At 43.2% G+C, this 22,327-nt stretch overlaps 1 protein-coding gene across 1 annotated transcript in view; it reads left to right on the top strand.

Annotated features, from left to right (window-relative positions):
* Positions 1–22,327, top strand: part of LOC139373565 (trafficking protein particle complex subunit 9-like) — a 314,072-nt gene that overhangs the window by 208,958 nt on the left and 82,787 nt on the right. Inside the window, exon 23 of the mRNA XM_071114227.1 lies at positions 1,497–1,587. Coding sequence (XP_070970328.1) covers positions 1,497–1,587 — 91 coding nt within the window. The remainder of the gene's footprint in view (positions 1–1,496; positions 1,588–22,327) is intronic.

Here is a 22,327-nt window from a genome sequence, read left to right as displayed (position 1 = left end):
GAAAAACAGTTGTAGACCTTCACAAATCTGGTTCATCCTTGGGAGCAATTTCCAAACGCCTGAAGGTTCCACGTTCATCTGTACAAACAATAGCATGCAAGTATAAACACCATGGGACCATGCAGCTGTCATACCGCTCAGGAAAGAGACACGTTCTGTCTCCTAGAGATGAACGTACTTTGGTACGAAAAGTACAAATCAATCCCAGAACAACATCAAAGATGCTGGAGGAAACAGGTACAAAGTATATATATCCACAGTTAAACAAATCCTATATCGACATAACCTGAAAGGCCGCTCAGCAAGGAAGAAGCCACTGCTCCAAAACCTTCATTAAAAAAAGCCAGACTACGGTTTGCAACTGCACATGGGGACAAGATCGTACTTTTTGGAGAAATATCCTCTGGTCTGATGAAAGAAAAATGTTTGGCCATAATGACCATCCGTTATGTTTGGAGGAAAAAGGGGGAGGCTTGCCAGCCGAAGAACACCATCCCAACCGTGAAGCACAGGGGTGGCAGCATCATGTTGTGGGGGTGCTTTGCTGCAGGAGGGACTGGTGCACTTCACAATATAGTTGGCATCATGAGGATGGACAATTATGTGGATATATTGAAGCAACATCTCAAGACATCAGTCAGGAAGCTAAAGCTTGGTCGCAAATGGGTCTTTCAAATGGACAATGAGCCCAAGCATACTTCCAAAGTTGTGGCAAAATGGCTTAAGGACAACAAAGGTAACAAAGCTATTGGAGTGGCCATCACAAAGCTCTGACCTCAATCCTATAGAAAATGTGTGGGCAGAACTGAAAAAGTGTGTGCGAGCAAAGAGGCCTACAAACCTGACTCTGTTACCCCAGCTCTGTAAGGAGAAATGGTCCAAAATTCACCCAACTTATTGTGGGAAGCCCGTGGAAGGCTACCCAAAAGGTTTGACCCAAGTTAAACAATTTAAAGGCAATTCTACCAAATACTAAGTGAGTATGTAAACTTCTGACCCACTGGGAATGTGATGAAAGAGACAAAAGCTGAAATAAATCATTCTCTCTACTATTATTCTGACATTTCACATTCTTAAAATGAAGTGGTGATCCTAACTGACCTAAGACAGGGAATTTTTACTTGGATTAAATGTCAGGAATTGTGAAAAACTGAGTTTAAATGTATTTGGTTAAGGTGTATGTAAACTTCCCACTTCAACTGTAGAAGCTGTTCAGGGTCGTGTCGGTTCCAGACTTGGTGCATCTGTACTGCTTGCTGTGCGGTAGCAGAGAGAACAGTCTATGACTTGGATGGCTGGAGTCTAGTTTTGTCACTAAAGAATTGTGCCCTTTCCTCATATCCAGTTGAAGGGAGTGAAAATGTCACGGCACTGTGTACCTTAGTTTGAACATTGTTACCTGTGAATCCTTTCTCTATATTAATTACAAACGTCGTCAGAGACACTGAGGCCCCAGCCCCCTCCAGTCCGGTGTCTAGTCCTTAACCCTAGCCCACCCGTCTGTTCGTCGCCAGGGAGAGGCCAGTGTGGAGGGAGTCCTCAACCAGTTGGTCCTCGAGCACCTGCAGCTGGCACCTCTACAGTGGGGTGAGTGCACATGCACACACACACAGTGCCATCTATGAGATGCTTGGCATTACCTTTGAAGAAAAACCACTGAAAGGTAGGTGTGTTTTTGTCACTACTCAAACGATCAGTCCACGGACATTATGATCATGGATCACGATGAGGATCAAAAGAGTCGATCACCATCGTTCCTATGGGAACCCAAAGAACCCAAACCAATGCACCTGGCTATTAACACTGCAGCCCACACAATCCCACCACTCTGGTCTCCAGTCGTGTTTTCTATTTGCATCTATATTAGGCTATTTTAGGGAGCTGCCAGTAGGCAGACTGGAGAGGCTGGGGGACGTGTGAAGCACCCTGGGACACCACGGAGAGACTTGGAGGTGCTTCCCTCCCTCTCTGGGCCTCGCCATCTGTGAACAGCCGTCGAAATTATCAGCTTTGGTTTATTTATTGTGTGTGCGCGCGTGGGTGTATGTGTTTGTGTGTGTGTGTGTGTGTGTGTGGGTGTTTATTTTTGACGAACAGTGTGGCTTTTTTGGGGGGAGGTCAGTGAGTGTGTTCATTAGTCAGTTCAGTGTCTCCTGGTTTGGCAGAAAGAGGGCCATCTGTTTGTGACGGTGACACAACAGATATCTCGTGGTAGATGAGGGCCGCACAAATTTGCTTCTCTTCTGTTCTCGTGACCAATTTTCCAATCTAGCTTCTGTCTGAGTGTTCAAAGGACCCACATCTTCTGGAATTGTATTCATGTAATTCCTGGTCTATTACTTTCTGAGGAAAGTCATTTTGAAGAGCACGTTATCCCAGGGTCTCAATTACAGGCCTTCTCTATAGCATTCTTCCTGAGGATCAAACCATCACTACACAGAGTGGACTGACGCATTTAATACCATACAGGCTGCAGTCAAGTATACTGTATTTTCCTACTGCGATGTGTTCAGCTGTGAATCATGTGGTACAACATGGTTTCTGGTATGTGTTTTGAGTGTGGGGTAAAGCATCGTCTTTCTAGGTTGTGGCCATGTTGGAAGAGATCATAAAGATACTGTTCTTGACTCTAGTTCCAATGAATCAGATATACTGTGTCTTCTTTTCATTTGCTTTCCACTGTGGCCTAGTTGAGGTGAGGTGTAATTGGGTTAATGAGGGTCTATTTGTCCTGATGTCTCGACTGTGTCCCTAATGATAGATAATGACAGAAGTCACTTTGCCCCGAGATATCATTGATGATCAGCTACTGTATGCGTCAACGGAATCATTAACTCATACGCGCCATTTATTCAGTCGTAAATTACAATGATTTTGTGCCATTACAAAACAAGATGACAGTATCATTTCTAAAGCCTGTTAAAGAGGCTGCGAATTTTTGCAGCTTTTTGTTAAAAATCGCGCAACATTTCAACGTCCTGCTACTCATGCCAGGAATATAGTATATGCATATGATTAGTATGTGTGGATAGAAAACACTCTGAAGTTTATACAACTGGTCAAATCATGTCTGTGACTATAACAGAACGCGTTTAGCAGGAAAAATCCCAAGGAAAACTGTTCACAAAAAAAAACAAAATAATATCCCTCCGCCAGTCTCTGTATTGTCTATGGCAAGGGAAAATAGATAGGGCCCTGTTTACAATGCCTAGGAATAGGCACTTCCTGTCGTCGACCACACCACAGGAAGTAATGACGTGCTGCTATTGAATACAGTGCGCCCCGTGATCAATTTGATCGATTATTAACGTTTACTAATACCTAAAGCTGGATTACAAAAGTAGTTTGAAGTGTTTTGTCAAAGTTTATAGGTAACTTTTTTAATTTAAAAAAATGACGGTGCGTTTTGAAACGGTGCTTTGCCATGGATCAGACGGCCTTCATAAATGGACATTTTGGGTATACATGGACGGATTTAATCGAAAAAAAGACCCAATTGTGATGTTTATGGGACATATAGGAGTGCCAACAAAGAAGCTCGTCAAAGGTAATGAATGTTTTATATTTTATTTCTGCGTTTTGTGTAGCGCCGGCTACGCTAATTATTCTGTTTACGTCCCCTTTGTGTATTTCGGGGGTTGCATGCTATCAGATAATAGCTTCTTATGCTTTCGCCGAAAAGCATTTTAAAAATCTGACATGTTGGCTAGATTCACAACGAGTGTAGCTTTAATTGAGTACCCTGCATGTGTGTTTTAATGAAAGTTTGAGTTGTATCGAGTACTATTAGTTGTCACTCTGAAATTTCCGCTGATGTCCGCTGATGTTGATCCCTGTACAGGGACAGCAGCCGTAACAGGTTTCCACTGTCATGTCTCTGAACTGGGTTGAGAGTGAAGCCCTTTCTATCCACTGTCTAGCCTTGCCAGGGAGTCCGACTTCCAATAGCCTACAGGCTGTAGCTAGCTGCTGTATGGGTGAAGGCGCTGAATGTGAACAGAGCTGTGGGAGCTAAATCATCCTGGTAGTTAGTGTCGTCCCTGGGCTGGCTGGCTACTACCTCCCCTAATTTTGAGCTGAATACACAGATGATCCTACACTGACTTTGTCTCGCTCCTCTGCCCTCGTTCTCCCCTGCTTCTCCTTAGCTCACACAGCCCAGTAAACCAGTCGGGGCCCGTTTCCCCAAAGCTTTGGAGCGAACGTGGCACAGTATTTCTCTCGACAAACCAGCCGCACAGCCAGATGAGAGGAACAATTGTGTTGTCAATCTTCTGTTTGTAAACAAATACTATTGACATTACAGAGCCAGGTAAAGCGGACTGGTTGTCTGATGGATGGTATCAGGGCCCCACCAGGACACAGTAACTTGCACAGTATTTCCCTCCACAGAAAACCTTTCTCAGTTTACAAGATGAGGCTGATACTCGTTTCCTCAGAGGTCTTCTTACAAAGAGCTTATGGTTATGTAAAGGTTGATGGGTAATGGAAAGGGGGCTTCTGATTTCATCATGAGCGCTGTTGTTGTTGTCTCTCCCCTCAAAGCTCGAGCAACATGGAACTTCTTCACACTACCATAGCAACCCATGAATATTTAATTGTGGTCATTTCCAATAAAGGAGAAACGGGGAAAGTGGCAGGAACAGAAAAGGTCTTTATGCCTTCCTGTTTGCTCAAGGCCTTATTGAATGGGGAGTGAGGGAGTCCGCCCTATAGAGCTAGGGACCGAAGTGATTACCCCTTTAGGCAGCGGCAGAGCAGCAACACCCTCGCTACTACAGAGCAGAGTGTACACACCCACACAAACACTGATATGATCATCTATATTAGTGTTTAAAGTCACTGTCTCTAATGCCTTGGCGGGGAAGAGGGTGGCAATGTAAGGTGTATTTAAGTGTCTGGTAGGTCTCTTTATTAGTGTTGTTTCAGTGTGGAGGGGGATGAAGTAGCCAGGTAAACAGGCTGCACTGCATTACTTCCACGTTAGCATTTTCATCTTGATTCTTTCCGCTCCACCGAGCCTCAACAAACAATCATTTGGTAAATTCCATTAGTTACCCTTTTTCTTTTTCAGTGGCATTTCTCTTTATTTTGTAAGCATGAACCTATTTTTTTTCACTGTTTATCATCATCGCTTCTTCAACACTTTCTCTACAATCAATTACTAGTTTAGTTTGTGTGCCATGTAGTTCTTTATATACAGTGTATTCTGAAAGTATTCAGACCCCTTGACTTTTTCCACATTTTTTTAACGTTACAGCCTTATTCTAAAATCGATTACATTGTTTTTTTCCCCTCATCAATCTACACACAATACCCCATAATGACAAGCAAAAACATTTTATTATTTTTATTTTTGCAAATTTAGAAAATATGTAAAACTGAAATCACCTTTACACAAGTATTCAGACCCTTTACTCAGTACTTTGTTGAATCACCTTTGGCAGCGATTACAGCCTTGAGTCTTCTTGGGTTTGACGGTACAAGCTTGGCACACTTGTATTTGGAGAGTTTCTCCCATTTTTCTCTGCAGATCCTCTCAAGCTCTGTCAGGTTGGATGGGGAGTGTCGCAACACAGCTATTTTCAGGTCTCTCCAGAGATGATCGATCGGGTTCAAGTCTGGGCTTTTGTTGGGCCACTCAAGGACATTCAGAGACTTGTCCCGAAGCCGCTCTTGTGTTGTCTTGGATGTGTGCTTAGGGTTGTTGTCCTGTTGCAAGGTGAACCCCAGTTTGAGGTCCTGAGCACTCTGTAGCAGGTTTTCATCACGGATCTCTCTGTACTTTACTCCGTTCATCTTTGCCTCGATCCTGACTAGTCTCCCAGTCCATGCCGCGCACAAACTTATCCACAGCATGATGCTGCCACCATTATGCTTTACCGTAGGGATGGTGCCAGGTTTCTTCCAGACGTGACGCTTGGCATTTATGGCAAAGATTTCAATCTTGGTTTCATCAGACCGAAGAATCTTGTTTCTCATGGTCTGAGAGTCTTTAGGGGACTTTTGGCTCCAAGCAGGCTGTCATGTGCCTTTTACTGAGGAGTGACTTCCGTCTGGCCACTCTACCATAAAGGCCTGATTGGTGGAGTGCTGCAGAGATGGTTGTCCTTCTAGAAGGTTCTCCCATCTCCACAGAGGAACTCTAGAGCTCTGTCAGAGTGACCATCAAGTTCTTGGTCACCTCCCTGACCAAGGCTTTTCTCCCCCGATAGCTCAGTTTGGCCGGGCTACAAGCTCTAGGAAGTAGTCTTGGGAGTTTCAAACTTCTTCCATTTAAGAATGATGGAGGCCACTGTGTTCTTGGGGACCTTCAATGCTGCATAAATGTTTTGGTGCCCTTCCGCAGATCTGTTCCTGGACATAATCCTGTCTCGGAACTCTGCGGACAATTCTTTCGATCTCATGGCTTGGTTTTTGTTCTGACATGTACTGTCAACTGTGGGACCTTATATAGACAGGTGTGTGCCTTTCCAAATCATGTACAATCAATTGAATTTACCACAGATGGACTCCAAGTTGTAGAAGCATCTCAAGGATGATCAATGGAAACAGGATGCATTCCATCCTAATACTTATGTAAATTAGGTGTTTTTTTTAATTTTTTTTTATAAATTTGCAAACATTTCTAAAAGCCTGTTTTCACTTTGTCATTATGGGGTACTGTGTGTGGATTGATGAGGGGGGGGGGGAAACATATGTAATACATTTTTGAATAAGAATGTAACATAACAAAATGTTGAAAAGGGGAAGGGGTCTGAATACTTTGTGAATGCGCTGTATATATAGAGTGGGGTGTATATATAGAGTGGGGTGTATATATATAGAGTGGGGTGTGTATATATAGAGTGGGGTGTGTATATATAGAGTGGGGTGTGTGTATATATAGAGTGGGGTGTGTATATATAGAGTGGGGTGTATATATATAGAGTGGGTTGTATATATATATATAGAGTGGGTTGTATGTATATATAGAGTGGGGTGTGTATATATATATATAGAGTGGGGTGTGTATATATATATAGAGTGGGGTGTGTATATATATATAGAGTGGGGTGTGTATATATATAGAGTGGGGTGTGTATATATATATAGAGTGGGGTGTGTATATATAGAGTGGGGTGTGTATATATAGAGTGGGGTGTGTATATATAGAGTGGGGTGTGTGTGTATATATAGAGTGGGGTGTGTGTATTTATATATATAGAGTGAGGTGTGTGTATATATAGAGTGGGGTGTGTATATATAGAGTGGGGTGTGTATATATATATATAGAGTGGGGTGTGTATATATATATAGAGTGGGGTGTGTATATATATATAGAGTGGGGTGTGTATATATATATATGAGTGGGTTGTATATATATATAGAGTGGGGTGTATGTATATATAGAGTGGGGTGTGTATATATATATAGAGTGGGGTGTGTATATATATAGAGTGGGGTGTGTATATATATAGAGTGGGGTGTGTATATATAGAGTGGGGTGTGTATATATATAGAGTGGGGTGTGTATATAGAGAGTGGGGTGTGTATATATAGAGTGGGGTGTATATATATATATATAGAGTGGGGTGTATATATAGAGAGTGGTGTATATATATAGAGTGGTGTGTGTATATAGAGAGTGGGGTGTGTATATATAGAGTGGGGTGTATATATATATATATAGAGAGAGTGGTGTATATATAGAGAGTGGTGTATATATAGAGAGTGGGGTGTGTATATAGAGAGTGGGGTGTGTATATATAGAGTGGGGTGTGTATATATATATATATAGAGTGGGGTGTATATATAGAGAGTGGTGTATATATAGAGAGTGGGGTGTGTATATAGAGAGTGGTGTATATATAGAGAGTGGTGTGTATATATAGAGTGGTGTGTATATAGAGAGTGGTGTGTATATATAGAGTGGGGTGTGTATATATAGAGTGGGGTGTATATATATATATAGAGTGGGGTGTATATATAGAGAGTGGTGTATATATAGAGAGTGGGGTGTGTATATAGAGAGTGGGGTGTGTATATATAGAGTGGGGTGTATATATATATATATAGAGTGGGGTGTATATATAGAGAGTGGTGTGTGTATATAGAGAGTGGGGTGTGTATATATAGAGTGGGGTGTATATATATATATAGAGTGGGGTGTATATATAGAGAGTGGTGTATATATAGAGAGTGGGGTGTGTATATAGAGAGTGGGGTGTGTATATATAGAGTGGGGTGTATATATAGAGTGGGGTGTATATATATATATATATATATATAGAGTGGGGTGTGTATATAGAGAGTGGGGTGTGTATATAGAGAGTGGGGTGTGTATATATAGAGTGGGGTGTGTATATATAGAGTGGGGTGTGTATATATAGAGTGGGGTGTATATATAGAGTGGGGTGTATATATATATATATAGAGTGGGGTGTGTATATAGAGAGTGGTGTATATATATAGAGTGGGGTGTGTATATATAGAGTGGGGTGTATATATATATATATAGAGTGGGGTGTATATATAGAGAGTGGTGTATATATATAGAGTGGTGTGCATAATTGTTGTCACCCTTGATAAACATTGAGAGCAAAAAAGACTGTCAAATAAATAATACAAATACTGAGCTCTATTGTATGGAGATTAAAAATTAAGGATGTTTTATTATTTAATAAGAAGTAATAACACTATTTATTTTTTAACAGATATGGTTATTGGCACCCCTGTTATCAATACTCCAGCACCCCACCCTTGCCAGGATAACAACACGAAGCCTTTTTCCAAAATGTTTTATCAGGTTAGAGAACACATTGGGAGGGATCTTAGACCATTCCTCCATATTGAATCTTTCCAGATTTTTTTAACCAAAAAAACATGTCTGTTCTCCAATCTCATAAAACACTTTAGATAAAGGTCCAGTGGACTTATCCTCTCAAGGTGAGGGTGCTGAAGTATTACAAACAGGGGTGCCAATCATTTTGACCCCAACTTTTTTACTTTACTTCAGCACCCTCACCTTGAGAGGATAAGTTCACTGGACCTTTATCTAAAGTGTTTTAGGAGATTGGAGTACAGAAATTGCTAAAGGGGCAACCTGCAGTTGCTTCATACATTATTGGACTTATACATTATTGATATGTACCCATTGGTTCTTGAAGAATATAACTTAGAAATGCCTCATGAGCTTAGTTCAACTGTCGTACCCCATCAGAACCCAAAATATAAGCCATCATTCAGCTTTTTAGCTTAAACAGTGGCAGGGGCTACATTTGGTTATTGTTTCAACTGCTGATTGCTGCTTTAAACAACATATCTTTCTCTGAACAATTGTATTAGTATAAAATAATATAATTTCCCAAAAATTGTGAGCATACGATATAGCTCAGTATTTTTATTACTTCTTTTATACAGTCATTTTTGCTCATCATTATCAAGGGTGACAATAATTACTGTCCCCACAGTGTGTGTGTGTGTGTGTGTGTGTGTGTGTGTGTGTGTGTATATATCTATATTATATTATAGCCCACCTAAAGCTTTGCTAGGTCTCATAAACAACCCTTTCATTAAAAACACTTTAAATATATGGATTAAAGTCTGTAAACAAACAGAAGAGCTGAGATCTATATATGAACAAACACCTTTCTGTAATAACCCCATCTTACCCAAAGCCCTGAGAGATGGTATTACATTTTCTTGGTTCAACAAAGGAATGACAACATTTGGTAATCTCTATAGAGAAGGTAAACTTTTTTTTAAAACAGGGAGTCACACTGGCCACCCCTGCCCTGCTCTCTACACAGCCTACTATTGGACCTCTCCATGGGCAGAAAGCAACATCAATACTATTGGCTGACTTAGCAGGTTTAATGGCAGACTCCTCTCACAGTTATTTGTTCATTCAAGCCCATTTTTCAACAAGAATCGCGTGGTCGCGTGTCTGAATCGATTACTGTCTGTTTGGCAGCTGCCCTGGATAAGAAATATGCATACAACTTCAGCAATGAGGTCAACTTTGGACACATACCTGCCTGCAGCAGCAGAAAAGCTAGGTACTTTATCAGATAGTGTTCCACACACACACACCTCCCTGCGTAAATGTCATCCGAGGCACCTTGGTGTGCTTGGTGTTTCTTCCCCTATTGTTTTTCAGAAGGTTACTGGCTGGTCGTCCTGATTATCTGTGACAAACGATACTGACGCTCCAAAAAACCTGGAGGGGTCTTCTCCTCCAGAGCACGAGTCACAGATGGAGGGATAGAGATGAAGGGATAGAAAGAGATGGATATATATCATTACATGAGAGCAATATAATATCCTGAGGAATTGAATGAGTGCAAAGGAATAGAGCCATATTAATTGGATTTAACCATAAACTATTGTTTAAATCTGTCACATGGCCATCTCCAAATACACTACATGACCAAAGGTATATGGACACCTGCTGGTCAAACATCTCATTCCAAAATCATGGGCATTAATATGGAGTTGGTCCCCCTTTTGCTGCTATAACAGCCTCCACTCTTCTGGGAAGGCTTTCCACTAGATATTAAAACATTGCTGCGGGGACTTGCTTTCGTTCAGCCACGTGCATTAGTGAGGTCGGGCACTGATGTTGTGGTGTTCGATGGGGTTGAGGTCAGGGCTCCGTGCAGGCCAGTCAAGTTCTTCCACACTGATCTCGACAAACCATTTCTGTATGGACCTCGCTTTGTGGGGCATTGTCATGCTGAAAACAGGAAAGTGCCTTCCCCAAACTGTGGCCACAAAGTTGGAAGCACAGAATCGTCTAGAATGTAATTGTATGCTGTAGTGTTAAAATATCCCTTCACTGGAACTAAGGGGCCTGAACCATGAAAAACAGACCCAGACCATACAGACCCAGACCATCCTCTACTAAACTTTATAGCTGGCACTATTCATTCGGGCAGGTAAAGTTCTGCTGGCATCCGCCAAATCCAGATTCGTCCTTCGGACTGCCAGATGGTGAGGCGTGATTCATCACTCCAGAGAACACGTTTCCACTCCTCCAGAGTTCGATGGCGGTGAGCGTTACACCACTCCAGCCAACGCTTGGTATTGCGCATGGTGATCTTAGGCTTGTGTGCGTCTGCTTGGCCATGGAAACCCATTCCATTTCCTTTCTATTGAACCGGGCCCAGCCAGGGCAGGTGGCAGTAGTTGCAGCAGTAGCAGGGTTTGTGTTCTGCAGCCTGTTTTAGTCCTATGTTCATAACACTTAAATCTTTCTGAACAGGGCCCAGGAAACCAGAGGGTGGCAGGGTTTATGTGTTCTGCAGCCGGCTTATGGAAAGAGCCTCATTGATTACTGCTCCTCTACTGACTATTGAATTGAAGCCAAAGTGGCACACCTTGTGTTGGGAGTCTCCACGTCAGCTTAATAGACTGGAGTTAAATAAATAGATATCTACATGCCGAGTTACCCTCCACAGGCAACTCTGGCTCTCAGGGACTCTCAGGGGACTCACAGGGACTCCCAGGGGCTCTCAGGGACTCTCAGGGACTCTGAGAGCCATGCGTCCCACATGGCACCATATTTAGTGCAAGACTTTGACCAGTTCTCTATATAGCTCCTATGTATTGAGACCTGGCAGTAGCTAAGCAGTGAGAGAGATGAGAAGACAGAGGTGTAGAGAGAATGACAGAAACACAGAGAGAGAGAGGACTTTGGCCTTCCCTCCCCCGCACAACAACAGGCTGCCACCGGGAACCCGTCTTAACGGAATGAAAATTCACCCCTGAATGGAAAGACAAATGTTTGGGTTGGCAGGGAGAGATTAAAGGAGAGAGAGGGAGGGAGGTGGGGCAGCTGTAGAAAGCAGAAGATAATTTAATAAGACTTTTTGAACTGGCTCTACATGTGTGCGTATGTGCGTGCTTGTATGTCTGCTCAGACAGATGGCCATTTGGAGTGGTTACAGGCGGCTGGGTGCTCAGTACACACCTGGGACTTCTTAGGGGGGTAATGTACCTTTAAGGCTCTGGTCAGGAGTCCACACGCCAGGAGGAAGAGCACCATAGTGGTGCTGGATGGGACTGTACACCCTTCTTGACCATGAGATTGGACTGGGGATGGCTAGATAGATTGTTGGAGACACACACACACACACAATCAAGACAGTCTTGTGTTCCTGAGTCAGCAGCAGAGGTAAGGCTGGGATGGAGGTAGTGTATTCAGGGAGGAAGAAGATGGCCTCCCTGGGAGGATAATGGTGTCATCCTGATCCAGGCTTTTCACAGGCTTTTTAGTCCCCTTTACATAAGCGCCCAATGGCCCTATCACTCTCCTGATGACAACACAGGAGAGAGGGGCTTACTTAAATACTGTTGGTCTCATGGGTCTCAGCAGTCTAGCCCTGACAGTAAGGGGTTGATTGAAGGGGCTGCTGAGAGGAACAGGTCCCCCATACTAAACAGGGCCTAAATAGTTGTGTGAAGGGTGGAGGCCAACACCCCCTTGGCAAGCGGCCAATGAGGTGGTGTAAATCAAGGGCGATGCTGTGCAGTGTCAGGAGCTGCCCCATTTATCTGCCTGTTTTTCAGCCCTGTCACCCAGACTCTGTCCATCAACCCTCCTTACGATCAACCAGAGATTCCATGTCCATCACGTTCCACAGTAGCTATGCCACACCATCCTCCTGATCCGTCCCTTCTCTTTGGACAGTCTATATCAACTTGCCAACTGCCCCATTGTAAAAGTAGCTAGTCACTCCACTGTTGTTAATGTGAACAATCCTCCTCATCCACAACATGGTCTTATTATGAATATCCCAGCATATAAATAAATAGCACAGCTATCCACTGTTTACCAGAGCGTTGTCTTTCTGAAACTAGTCTAGTGTTATGGTGTTGTTTGAAACAGCTGAAGTATTTTCATGACCTGAACATCTATTTATTTTCTATGTTCTCCAGCTTAGCCACAGAGGACCTTTTACTTACTTTATTGTTAAGCCATTTCCCAGCCCTGTTTCCCCGTTTCTCCACTTTCCATCAAATAAAACCCCTCCTTTCATTGATTTCTGTAACGGAAATAAGAGTTTCCCCAGAGGCAACCTTTACATCCCTGAAAGACAAATTACCTGACATTTCTAAACGAAACACAGCCGTGTGTGTGTGGTGTGTGTTGCTATAATGTGTCAAAGCCGTTTCACTGAGCCAGATTGTGTGTGTTTCACTGCCACAGACTTCACAGATGATTTCTTCTTTGTTTATACTCCTCTCCTCCAACCTGCACCATCCATCACATAGCCTGGTTAAACCAGACTGAACTTTGCACTTAGTGCAGCATTCAGTCTGGTTTAACCAGGCTATCAATCACACGCTAAAATAGGAAAATGGGGTGAAGCACATTTTTTTAAGAACTGTTGAAGACTCATACTGTAGACAAGCTGTTATCATTTGAAGCAGAGACCATGAAATGTGGTCAGCTAGCTACTGTTGGTGAAACGTACTGTCAGCTGGCTATACTACTGTTGGTGAAACGTACTGTCAGCTAGCTATACTACTGTTGGTGAAACGTACTGTCAGCTAGCTATACTACTGTTGGTGAAACGTACTGTCAGCTAGCTATACTACTGTTGGTGAAACGTACTGTCAGCTAGCTATACTACTGTTGTTGAAACGTACTGTCAGCTAGCTATAATACTGTTGTTGAAAAGTACTGTTAGCTAGCTTTACTACTGTTGTTGAAACGTACTGTCAGCTAGCTATACTACTGTTGGTGAAACGTACTGTCAGCTAGCTTTACTACTGTTGGTGAAACGTACTGTAACGACTCTGAGTTTATAAGCGCGGAAATCGACCCTGCCGCAAGAGCATGCTTTTGCAGCACAGTCGATAGCGCGCCGGACCTCGGGCTAGAAGGTCGAGGGTTCGAGACCTGCTCCCTGCTGTTACATTACAGTACTGTCAGCTAGCGAATCTACTGTTGTTGAAACATACTGTCAGCTAGCTAATCTACTGTTGTTGAAACGTACTGTCAGCTAGCTAATCTACTGTTGTTGGAACGTACTGTCAGATAGCTAATCTACTGTTGTTGGAACGTACTGTCAGTTAGCTAATCTACTGTTGTTGGAACGTACTGTCAGTTAGCGAATCTACTGTTATTGAAACGTACTGTCAGCTAGCTTTACTACTGTTGGTGAAACGTACTGTCAGCTAGCTTTACTACTATTGGTGAAACCTACTGTCAGCTAGCTTTACTACTGTTGGTGAAATGTACTGTCAGCTAGCTTTACTGCTGTTAGTGAAATTTTATTTCAGCTAGCTTTACTACTGTTAGTGAAACGTAATATCAGCTAGCTTTACTACTGTTAGTGAAACGTAATGTCAGCTAGCTTTCCTACTGTTAGTGAAATGTACTGTCAGCTAGCTTTACTACTGTTAGTGAAACGTACTGTCAGCTGGCTATACTACTGTTGGTGAAACGTACTGTCAGCTAGCTATACTACTGTTGGTGAAACGTACTGTCAGCTAGCTATACTACTGTTGGTGAAACGTACTGTCAGCTAGCTATACTACTGTTGGTGAAACGTACTGTCAGCTAGCTATACTACTGTTGTTGAAACGTACTGTCAGCTAGCTATAATACTGTTGTTGAAAAGTACTGTTAGCTAGCTTTACTACTGTTGTTGAAACGTACTGTCAGCTAGCTATACTACTGTTGGTGAAACGTACTGTCAGCTAGCTTTACTACTGTTGGTGAAACGTACTGTAACGACTCTGAGTTTATAAGCGCGGAAATCGACCCTGCCGCAAGAGCATGCTTTTGCAGCACAGTCGATAGCGCGCCGGACCTCGGGCTAGAAGGTCGAGGGTTCGAGACCTGCTCCCTGCTGTTACATTACAGTACTGTCAGCTAGCGAATCTACTGTTGTTGAAACATACTGTCAGCTAGCTAATCTACTGTTGTTGAAACGTACTGTCAGCTAGCTAATCTACTGTTGTTGGAACGTACTGTCAGATAGCTAATCTACTGTTGTTGGAACGTACTGTCAGTTAGCTAATCTACTGTTGTTGGAACGTACTGTCAGTTAGCGAATCTACTGTTGTTGAAACGTACTGTCAGCTAGCTTTACTACTGTTGGTGAAACGTACTGTCAGCTAGCTTTACTACTATTGGTGAAACCTACTGTCAGCTAGCTTTACTACTGTTGGTGAAATGTACTGTCAGCTAGCTTTACTGCTGTTAGTGAAATTTTATTTCAGCTAGCTTTACTACTGTTAGTGAAACGTAATATCAGCTAGCTTTACTACTGTTAGTGAAACGTAATGTCAGCTAGCTTTCCTACTGTTAGTGAAATGTACTGTCAGCTAGCTTTACTACTGTTAGTGAAACGTACTGTCAGCTGGCTATACTACTGTTGGTGAAACGTACTGTCAGCTAGCTATACTACTGTTGGTGAAACGTACTGTCAGCTAGCTATACTACTGTTGGTGAAACGTACTGTCAGCTAGCTATACTACTGTTGGTGAAACGTACTGTCAGCTAGCTATACTACTGTTGTTGAAACGTACTGTCAGCTAGCTATAATACTGTTGTTGAAAAGTACTGTTAGCTAGCTTTACTACTGTTGTTGAAACGTACTGTCAGCTAGCTATACTACTGTTGGTGAAACGTACTGTCAGCTAGCTTTACTACTGTTGGTGAAACGTACTGTAACGACTCTGAGTTTATAAGCGCGGAAATCGACCCTGCCGCAAGAGCATGCTTTTGCAGCACAGTCGATAGCGCGCCGGACCTCGGGCTAGAAGGTCGAGGGTTCGAGACCTGCTCCCTGCTGTTACATTACAGTACTGTCAGCTAGCGAATCTACTGTTGTTGAAACATACTGTCAGCTAGCTAATCTACTGTTGTTGAAACGTACTGTCAGCTAGCTAATCTACTGTTGTTGGAACGTACTGTCAGATAGCTAATCTACTGTTGTTGGAACGTACTGTCAGTTAGCTAATCTACTGTTGTTGGAACGTACTGTCAGTTAGCGAATCTACTGTTGTTGAAACGTACTGTCAGCTAGCTTTACTACTGTTGGTGAAACGTACTGTCAGCTAGCTTTACTACTATTGGTGAAACCTACTGTCAGCTAGCTTTACTACTGTTGGTGAAATGTACTGTCAGCTAGCTTTACTGCTGTTAGTGAAATGTAATTTCAGCTAGCTTTACTACTGTTAGTGAAACGTAATATCAGCTAGCTTTACTACTGTTAGTGAAACGTAATGTCAGCTAGCTTTCCTACTGTTAGTGAAATGTACTGTCAGCTAGCTTTACTACTGTTAGTGAAACGTACTGTCAGCTGGCTATACTACTGTTGGTGAAACGTACTGTCAGCTAGCTATACTACTGTTGGTGAAACGTACTGTCAGCTAGCTATACTACTGTTGTTGAAACGTACTGTCAGCTAGCTATAATACTGTTGTTGAAAAGTACTGTTAGCTAGCTTTACTACTGTTGTTGAAACGTACTGTCAGCTAGCTATACTACTGTTGGTGAAACGTACTGTCAGCTAGCTTTACTACTGTTGGTGAAACGTACTGTCAGCTAGCTTTACTACTATTGGTGAAACCTACTGTCAGCTAGCTTTACTACTGTTGGTGAAATGTACTGTCAGCTAGCTTTACTGCTGTTAGTGAAATGTAATTTCAGCTAGCTTTACTACTGTTAGTGAAACGTAATATCAGCTAGCTTTACTACTGTTAGTGAAACGTAATGTCAGCTAGCTTTCCTACTGTTAGTGAAATGTACTGTCAGCTAGCTTTACTACTGTTAGTGAAACGTACTGTCAGCTAGCTTTACTACTGTTAGTGAAACGTACTGTCAGCTAGCTTTTCTACTGTTAGTGAAACGTACTGTCAGCTAGCTTTTCTACTATTAGTGAAACGTACTGTCAGCTAGCTTTTCTACTGTTAGTGAAACGTACTGTCAGCTAGCTTTTCTACTGTTAGTGAAACATACTGTCAGCTAGCTTTACTACTGTTAGTGAAATGTACTGTCAGCTAGCTTTACTACTGTTAGTGAAACGTACTGTCAGCTAGCTTTACTACTGTTAGTGAAACGTACTGTCAGCTAGCTTTTCTACTATTAGTGAAACGTACTGTCAGCTAGCTTTTCTACTGTTAGTGAAACGTACTGTCAGCTAGCTTTTCTACTGTTAGTGAAACGTACTGTCAGCTAGCTTTTCTACTGTTAGTGAAATGTACTGTCAGCTAGCTTTACTACTGTTAGTGAAACGTACTGTCAGCTAGCTTTACTACTGTTAGTGAAACGTACTGTCAGCTAGCTTTACTACTGTTGGTGAAACGTACTGGCAGCTAGCTTTTCTACTATTAGTGAAACGTACTGTCAGCTAGCTTTACTACTGTTAGTGAAACGTACTGTCAGCTAGCTTTACTACTGTTGGTGAAACGTACTGTCAGCTAGCTTTACTACTGTTAGTGAAACGTACTGTCAGCTAGCTTTACTACTGTTGGTGAAACGTACTGTCAGCTAGCTTTACTACTGTTGGTGAAACGTAATGTCAGCTAGCTTTCCTACTGTTAGTGAAACTATATTGAGCTACACAGTACAATGCTACACACAGTCAGGAGCAAGAGAGAATCTTTCAGACATTGAATTATCACCCCTCTCTCTCTCTCACGCTCTCTCTCACGCTCTCTCCCCCTAATATTTTTTGTCACTGTCATGCAAATTGTCACCATCACCTGTGTTTTTCCCACTCAAGTCATTACTATCACATTTGAATTAATTGGCTGAATGAATGTTATTTTTTGTTGTTGGTGTGTGGATAATTGGATCGGTGGACCATATGTGTTTTTGCATAGGGTTTTTGGCACATTTTCGTTGGTCATTTTCATGTGATGTCAAAGGGATGTGAGACCCAGGTGAAGACAGTGAAGTAATGGTGTAATTGCATAACACCTTTGATGAAACTACTCTGTAGTTTTGTTAGACAATCGCTAACTGATTACAGCTGTACAATTAGTGTGAGCCACTTTCCTGTTGAAATAGTGACACAAGGAATAAATAAATACACAGTGAATAACAAGAATGAGTAAAAAATAACCTAGCCATATACAGGAAGGACCAATACAGTGTATGTGTAGATATGTTCATATAGGTAGGGGTTAAGTAACTATGCAACATGATAGATAATAGACTGAGCTGTATGATGGGACAGGAGGCACTCTGTCTACAGTACTCACTACAGCTTCACTACCATAACCTATTGATCCAGGCTCGGGTGCCACTGCTGAATGCGAATACCCTCTCACACTCACAGGAAGCATGGAGCAATACTGGCCATTCACAGGCCAGGGTCAGCAGCCGGCCTGTCTGTCAGTGGTGTGCTGTCCTGTCAGCATGCTGTGTGTGTGAAACACTAAGAGCTGTCTGTTAACCTGCAAGTCTGTTGAGGTGCTGTCACCTGCTGGCTGGTGTCACCTGACTGCTGCTTCTAGAGAGCCCTGTCGCTGCAGGTGTCTGAGAAGAGACCTTCTTTATTCACTCCTACAGCAGGTCTCTGAAGACCAGGAGACTCTACATGTGTGTATAGGTGACAGCCAGCCCTGTATTAGAGCCCTGGCTGAGAAAAAGAGGAGCAAAGAATATAACTCAGGTCTCCTTCTCCCATGCAGGACTGGCTGTCACTTATAGAGAGGTGTAGAAAGAGCATTTTCAGCTTGGCAAGAGTCATTTTCAGCTTGGCAAGAGTCATTTTCAGCTTGGGAAGAGTCATTTTCAGCTTGGGAAGAGTCATTTTCAGCTTGGCAAGAGTCATTTTCAGCTTGGTCAAGAGTCATTTTCAGCTTGGTCAAGAGGCATTTTCAGCTTGGCAAGAGTCATTTTCAGCTTGACAAGAGTCATTTTCAGCTTGGCAAGAGTCATTTTCAGCTTGGCAAGAGTCATTTTCAGCTTGGCAAGAGTCATTTTCAGCTTGGCAAGAGTCATTTTCAGCTTGGCAAGAGTCATTTTCAGCTTGGCAAGAGTCATTTTCAGCTTGGCAAGAGTCATTTTCAGCTTGGCAAGAGTCATTTTCAGCTAGGCAAGAGTCATTTTCAGCTTGGCAAGAGTCATTTTCAGCTTGGCAAGAGTCATTTTCAGAAGTGAAGGCTGCCCCACGCAACCAGACAGACAGACAGGCAGGCAGGCACAGGCTCACATGTCACCTTGGTGTCATGTCTCTGTAGACCAGTGGTGCTGCTGTTCAACTAAACACAGCAATCTTCCTAGCCCAAGCCTGTATACATACAGTGCATTCTGAAAGTATTCACACCCTTGACTTTTTCCTCATCAATCTACACACAATACCCCATAATGACAAAGCAACAACAGTTATTTTTTGGCAAACTGATATCACATTTATGTAAGTATTCGTACCCTTTACTCAGTACTTTTTAAAGCACGTTTGGCAGCGATTACAGCCTCCGGTCTTCTTGGGTATGACGCTACAAGCTTCGCACACATGGTTTTGGAGAATTTCTCCCATTCTTCTCTGCAGATCCTCTCAAACTCTGTTAGGTTGGATGGGGACAGTTGCTGCACAGCTATTTTCAAGTCTATCCAGAGATGTTAGATCGGGTTCAAGTCTGGGCTCTGACTGGGCCACTCAAGGACATCCAGAGGCTTGCCCCGAAGCCACTCCTGCATTGTCTTGGCTGTGTGCTTAGGGTTGTTGTCATGTTGGAAGTTGAACCTTTGCCCCAGTCTGAGGTCCTGAGCGCTCTGGAGCAGGTTTTCATCTTTCTGTACTTTGCTCCGTTCATCTTTGTCTCGATCCTGACTAGTCTCTCAGTCCCTGCTGCTGAAAAACATCCCCACAGCATGATGCTGCCACCACCATGCTTGCCAGGTTTCCTCCAGGATGGTGCCAGGTTTCCTCCAGACATGACACTTGGCATTGAGGCCAAAGAGTTAAATCTTGGTTTCATCAGACCAATAAATCTTGTTTCTCATGGTCTGAGAGTCCTTTAGGTGCCTTTTGGCAAATAACAAGCAGGCTGTCATGTGCCTTTTACTGAGGAGTGGCTTCCATCTGGCCACACTACCATTAAGGCCTGATTGGTGGAGTGCTGCAGAGACGGTTGTCCTTCTGGAGGATTCTCCCATCTCCACAGAGGAGCTCCAGAGCTCTGTCAGTGACCATAGGGTTCACCTCCCTTTGTTACAACACAAGGCTTTGTTGCCATCTCTAGAGCCAGCTCCTACGTGGCTGTTTTCTCCAGCTGGGTTGAACACACACACGAACACACACACACACACTCAATGATAGCTCCTTTGTGGGGTTCTCACTTTAGAGTAGTGTGTGTTCTCTACCTTTCACCTCCCTCTAACACGCCACAGCCTTTTGTTCTTGCCTTTGGCTGGTCTGCCATTATTCCCCTGGCGTAGCTGATATTTGAAGACAATTGAACACACACACACACACACAACATCACCCCTGGTTTGTAATACGCTTCAGCTATCCCACTAGTTAGTCTATTTATAAAGCTGCTCTCTCTCTCTTCCCTCTTTGCTACCACTCCTGCTACCTGTCTCTCTGTGCACACAATGGGCAGAGCAGAGAAGACAATGGAATGCTACTTTAATATCATGCAGCTCAGACTGAGGTAGAGGAAGAAGAGGAGAATGATGTTATGAGTCTCATATTGTTGTGTAGTATGGATGGGAGAGACCACGGTGGAGGGGTGGAGACCACGGTAGCTTCCATCCAGAAACTTCACCAATGTTTTCTGGAGTTCTCTAGAGTCTGCTTGCTAACTTCCCTCCCTTTCCCACATGGCAGGCAGGAGTACTGTAGTACTAGAACAGACTCTAGACTGGGCCCTATGTCCACATGGCAGGCAGGAGTACTGTAGTACTAGAACAGACTCTAGACTGGGCCCTATGTCCACATGGCAGGCAGGAGTACTGTAGTACTAGAACAGACTCTAGACTGGGCCCTATGTCCACATGGCAGGCAGGAGTACTGTAGTACTAGAACAGACTCTAGACTGGGCCCTATGTCCACATGGCAGGCAGGAGTTCTGTAGTACTAGAACAGACTCTAGACTGGGCCCTATGTCCACATGGCAGGCAGGAGTTCTGTAGTACTAGAACAGACTCCAGACTGGGCCCAATGTTCACATCTCAAATGGCCCCCTCTTCCCTATGTCCCACTAGGGAATAGGGCTCTGGTCAAAAGAAGTGCACTATATAGGGGCTAGGTTGACATTTGGGATGCATCCTATGACTAAGAGCTAAATGCCCTGGCAGGCAGCAGAGTAAGTGAGGGAGCTGAGAAAGTGGTCCCTGCCAAAAGCAGTCCCTTCCAAAAGCATCCATCTTAAAATGAATGTTGTGCCCTATCTCTTCTCCTGCAATGTTTTGGCAGTCCCCCCCTTTAATCCTGAAATGTACCTCCTCTGCTACCTCCTAGCGACCACTGTTTACAGGGACCTGTGGACTGATACCACACTGTGAAAAGGCACTCTGCGACTGGAAAGTAACTGCTACTAGATTATTGTTATAGTTTACAGTATACTATTGTTGTTCATGTTTGTACAGGCTAATTAATTGGGTCTAATTGGTTCTATTCCACTGTCATTATTTCCTCAAATAGCTAGAGTGTCATAGCTAGAGGACAAAAACAACAGAGCAACATTTTCTCACACCCGCCAAATACCTTGTACCTAGTAAATTCCCTTAAATGATCAGGCCCCTTTGCTTCTGCTCTCCAGTCTGTCAGTGTAGTGATATCGTAGGGTCGTTTGAACTCCTCTGTGTTGCTCAGGCTCTAATTGTGGCTCAGGCTCTCTCATTCTCACTCCCTGTCGGTCGTTGTTATCATAATGGTCCTAATGTATTGGTTTGACCTGGTGGCCCCTAGCATTAGGTGACAGACACATAGGTCGTCATGTTCAGTTTGTCACACGCTGCACATCTCAACACACAGTGACATTGCTGCCAATACCAGCCCATCCTCTCACTGTACACAATAGAAGAAAGCAATCATATGCATTTTTTTCAATGTAGGGGAAGTTGGTGGCTGAATCCTGACTAAGGAGGAAGATCCTGTTTCGATGTATTTTCTACAGAATATTTAGGATTATTTGGTGTGAATACTCTAGCTCTCCTTTCTCTTTTTCCACGTCTCTCTCTCTCTCTTCCTGTCTCTCTCTCTCCCTCCCTCTCTCTCTTCTCTCTCTCTCCCTCCTCTCTCTCTACCTCCCTCTGTCTCTCCTTCTCTGTCTCTCCTTCTCTGTCTCTCCTTCTCTGTCTCTCCTTCTCTCTCTCTCCTTCTCTCTCTCTCCTTCTCTCTCTCCTTCTCTCTCTCTCCTTCTCTCC

The sequence above is a fragment of the Oncorhynchus clarkii genome, chromosome 18 (assembly GCF_045791955.1).
Source record: "Oncorhynchus clarkii lewisi isolate Uvic-CL-2024 chromosome 18, UVic_Ocla_1.0, whole genome shotgun sequence".
In the NCBI taxonomy this organism is placed as follows: domain Eukaryota; kingdom Metazoa; phylum Chordata; class Actinopteri; order Salmoniformes; family Salmonidae; genus Oncorhynchus; species Oncorhynchus clarkii.
Note: the sequence above shows the minus strand (reverse complement) of the source record. Positions and strands in the feature narration are given on the sequence as shown.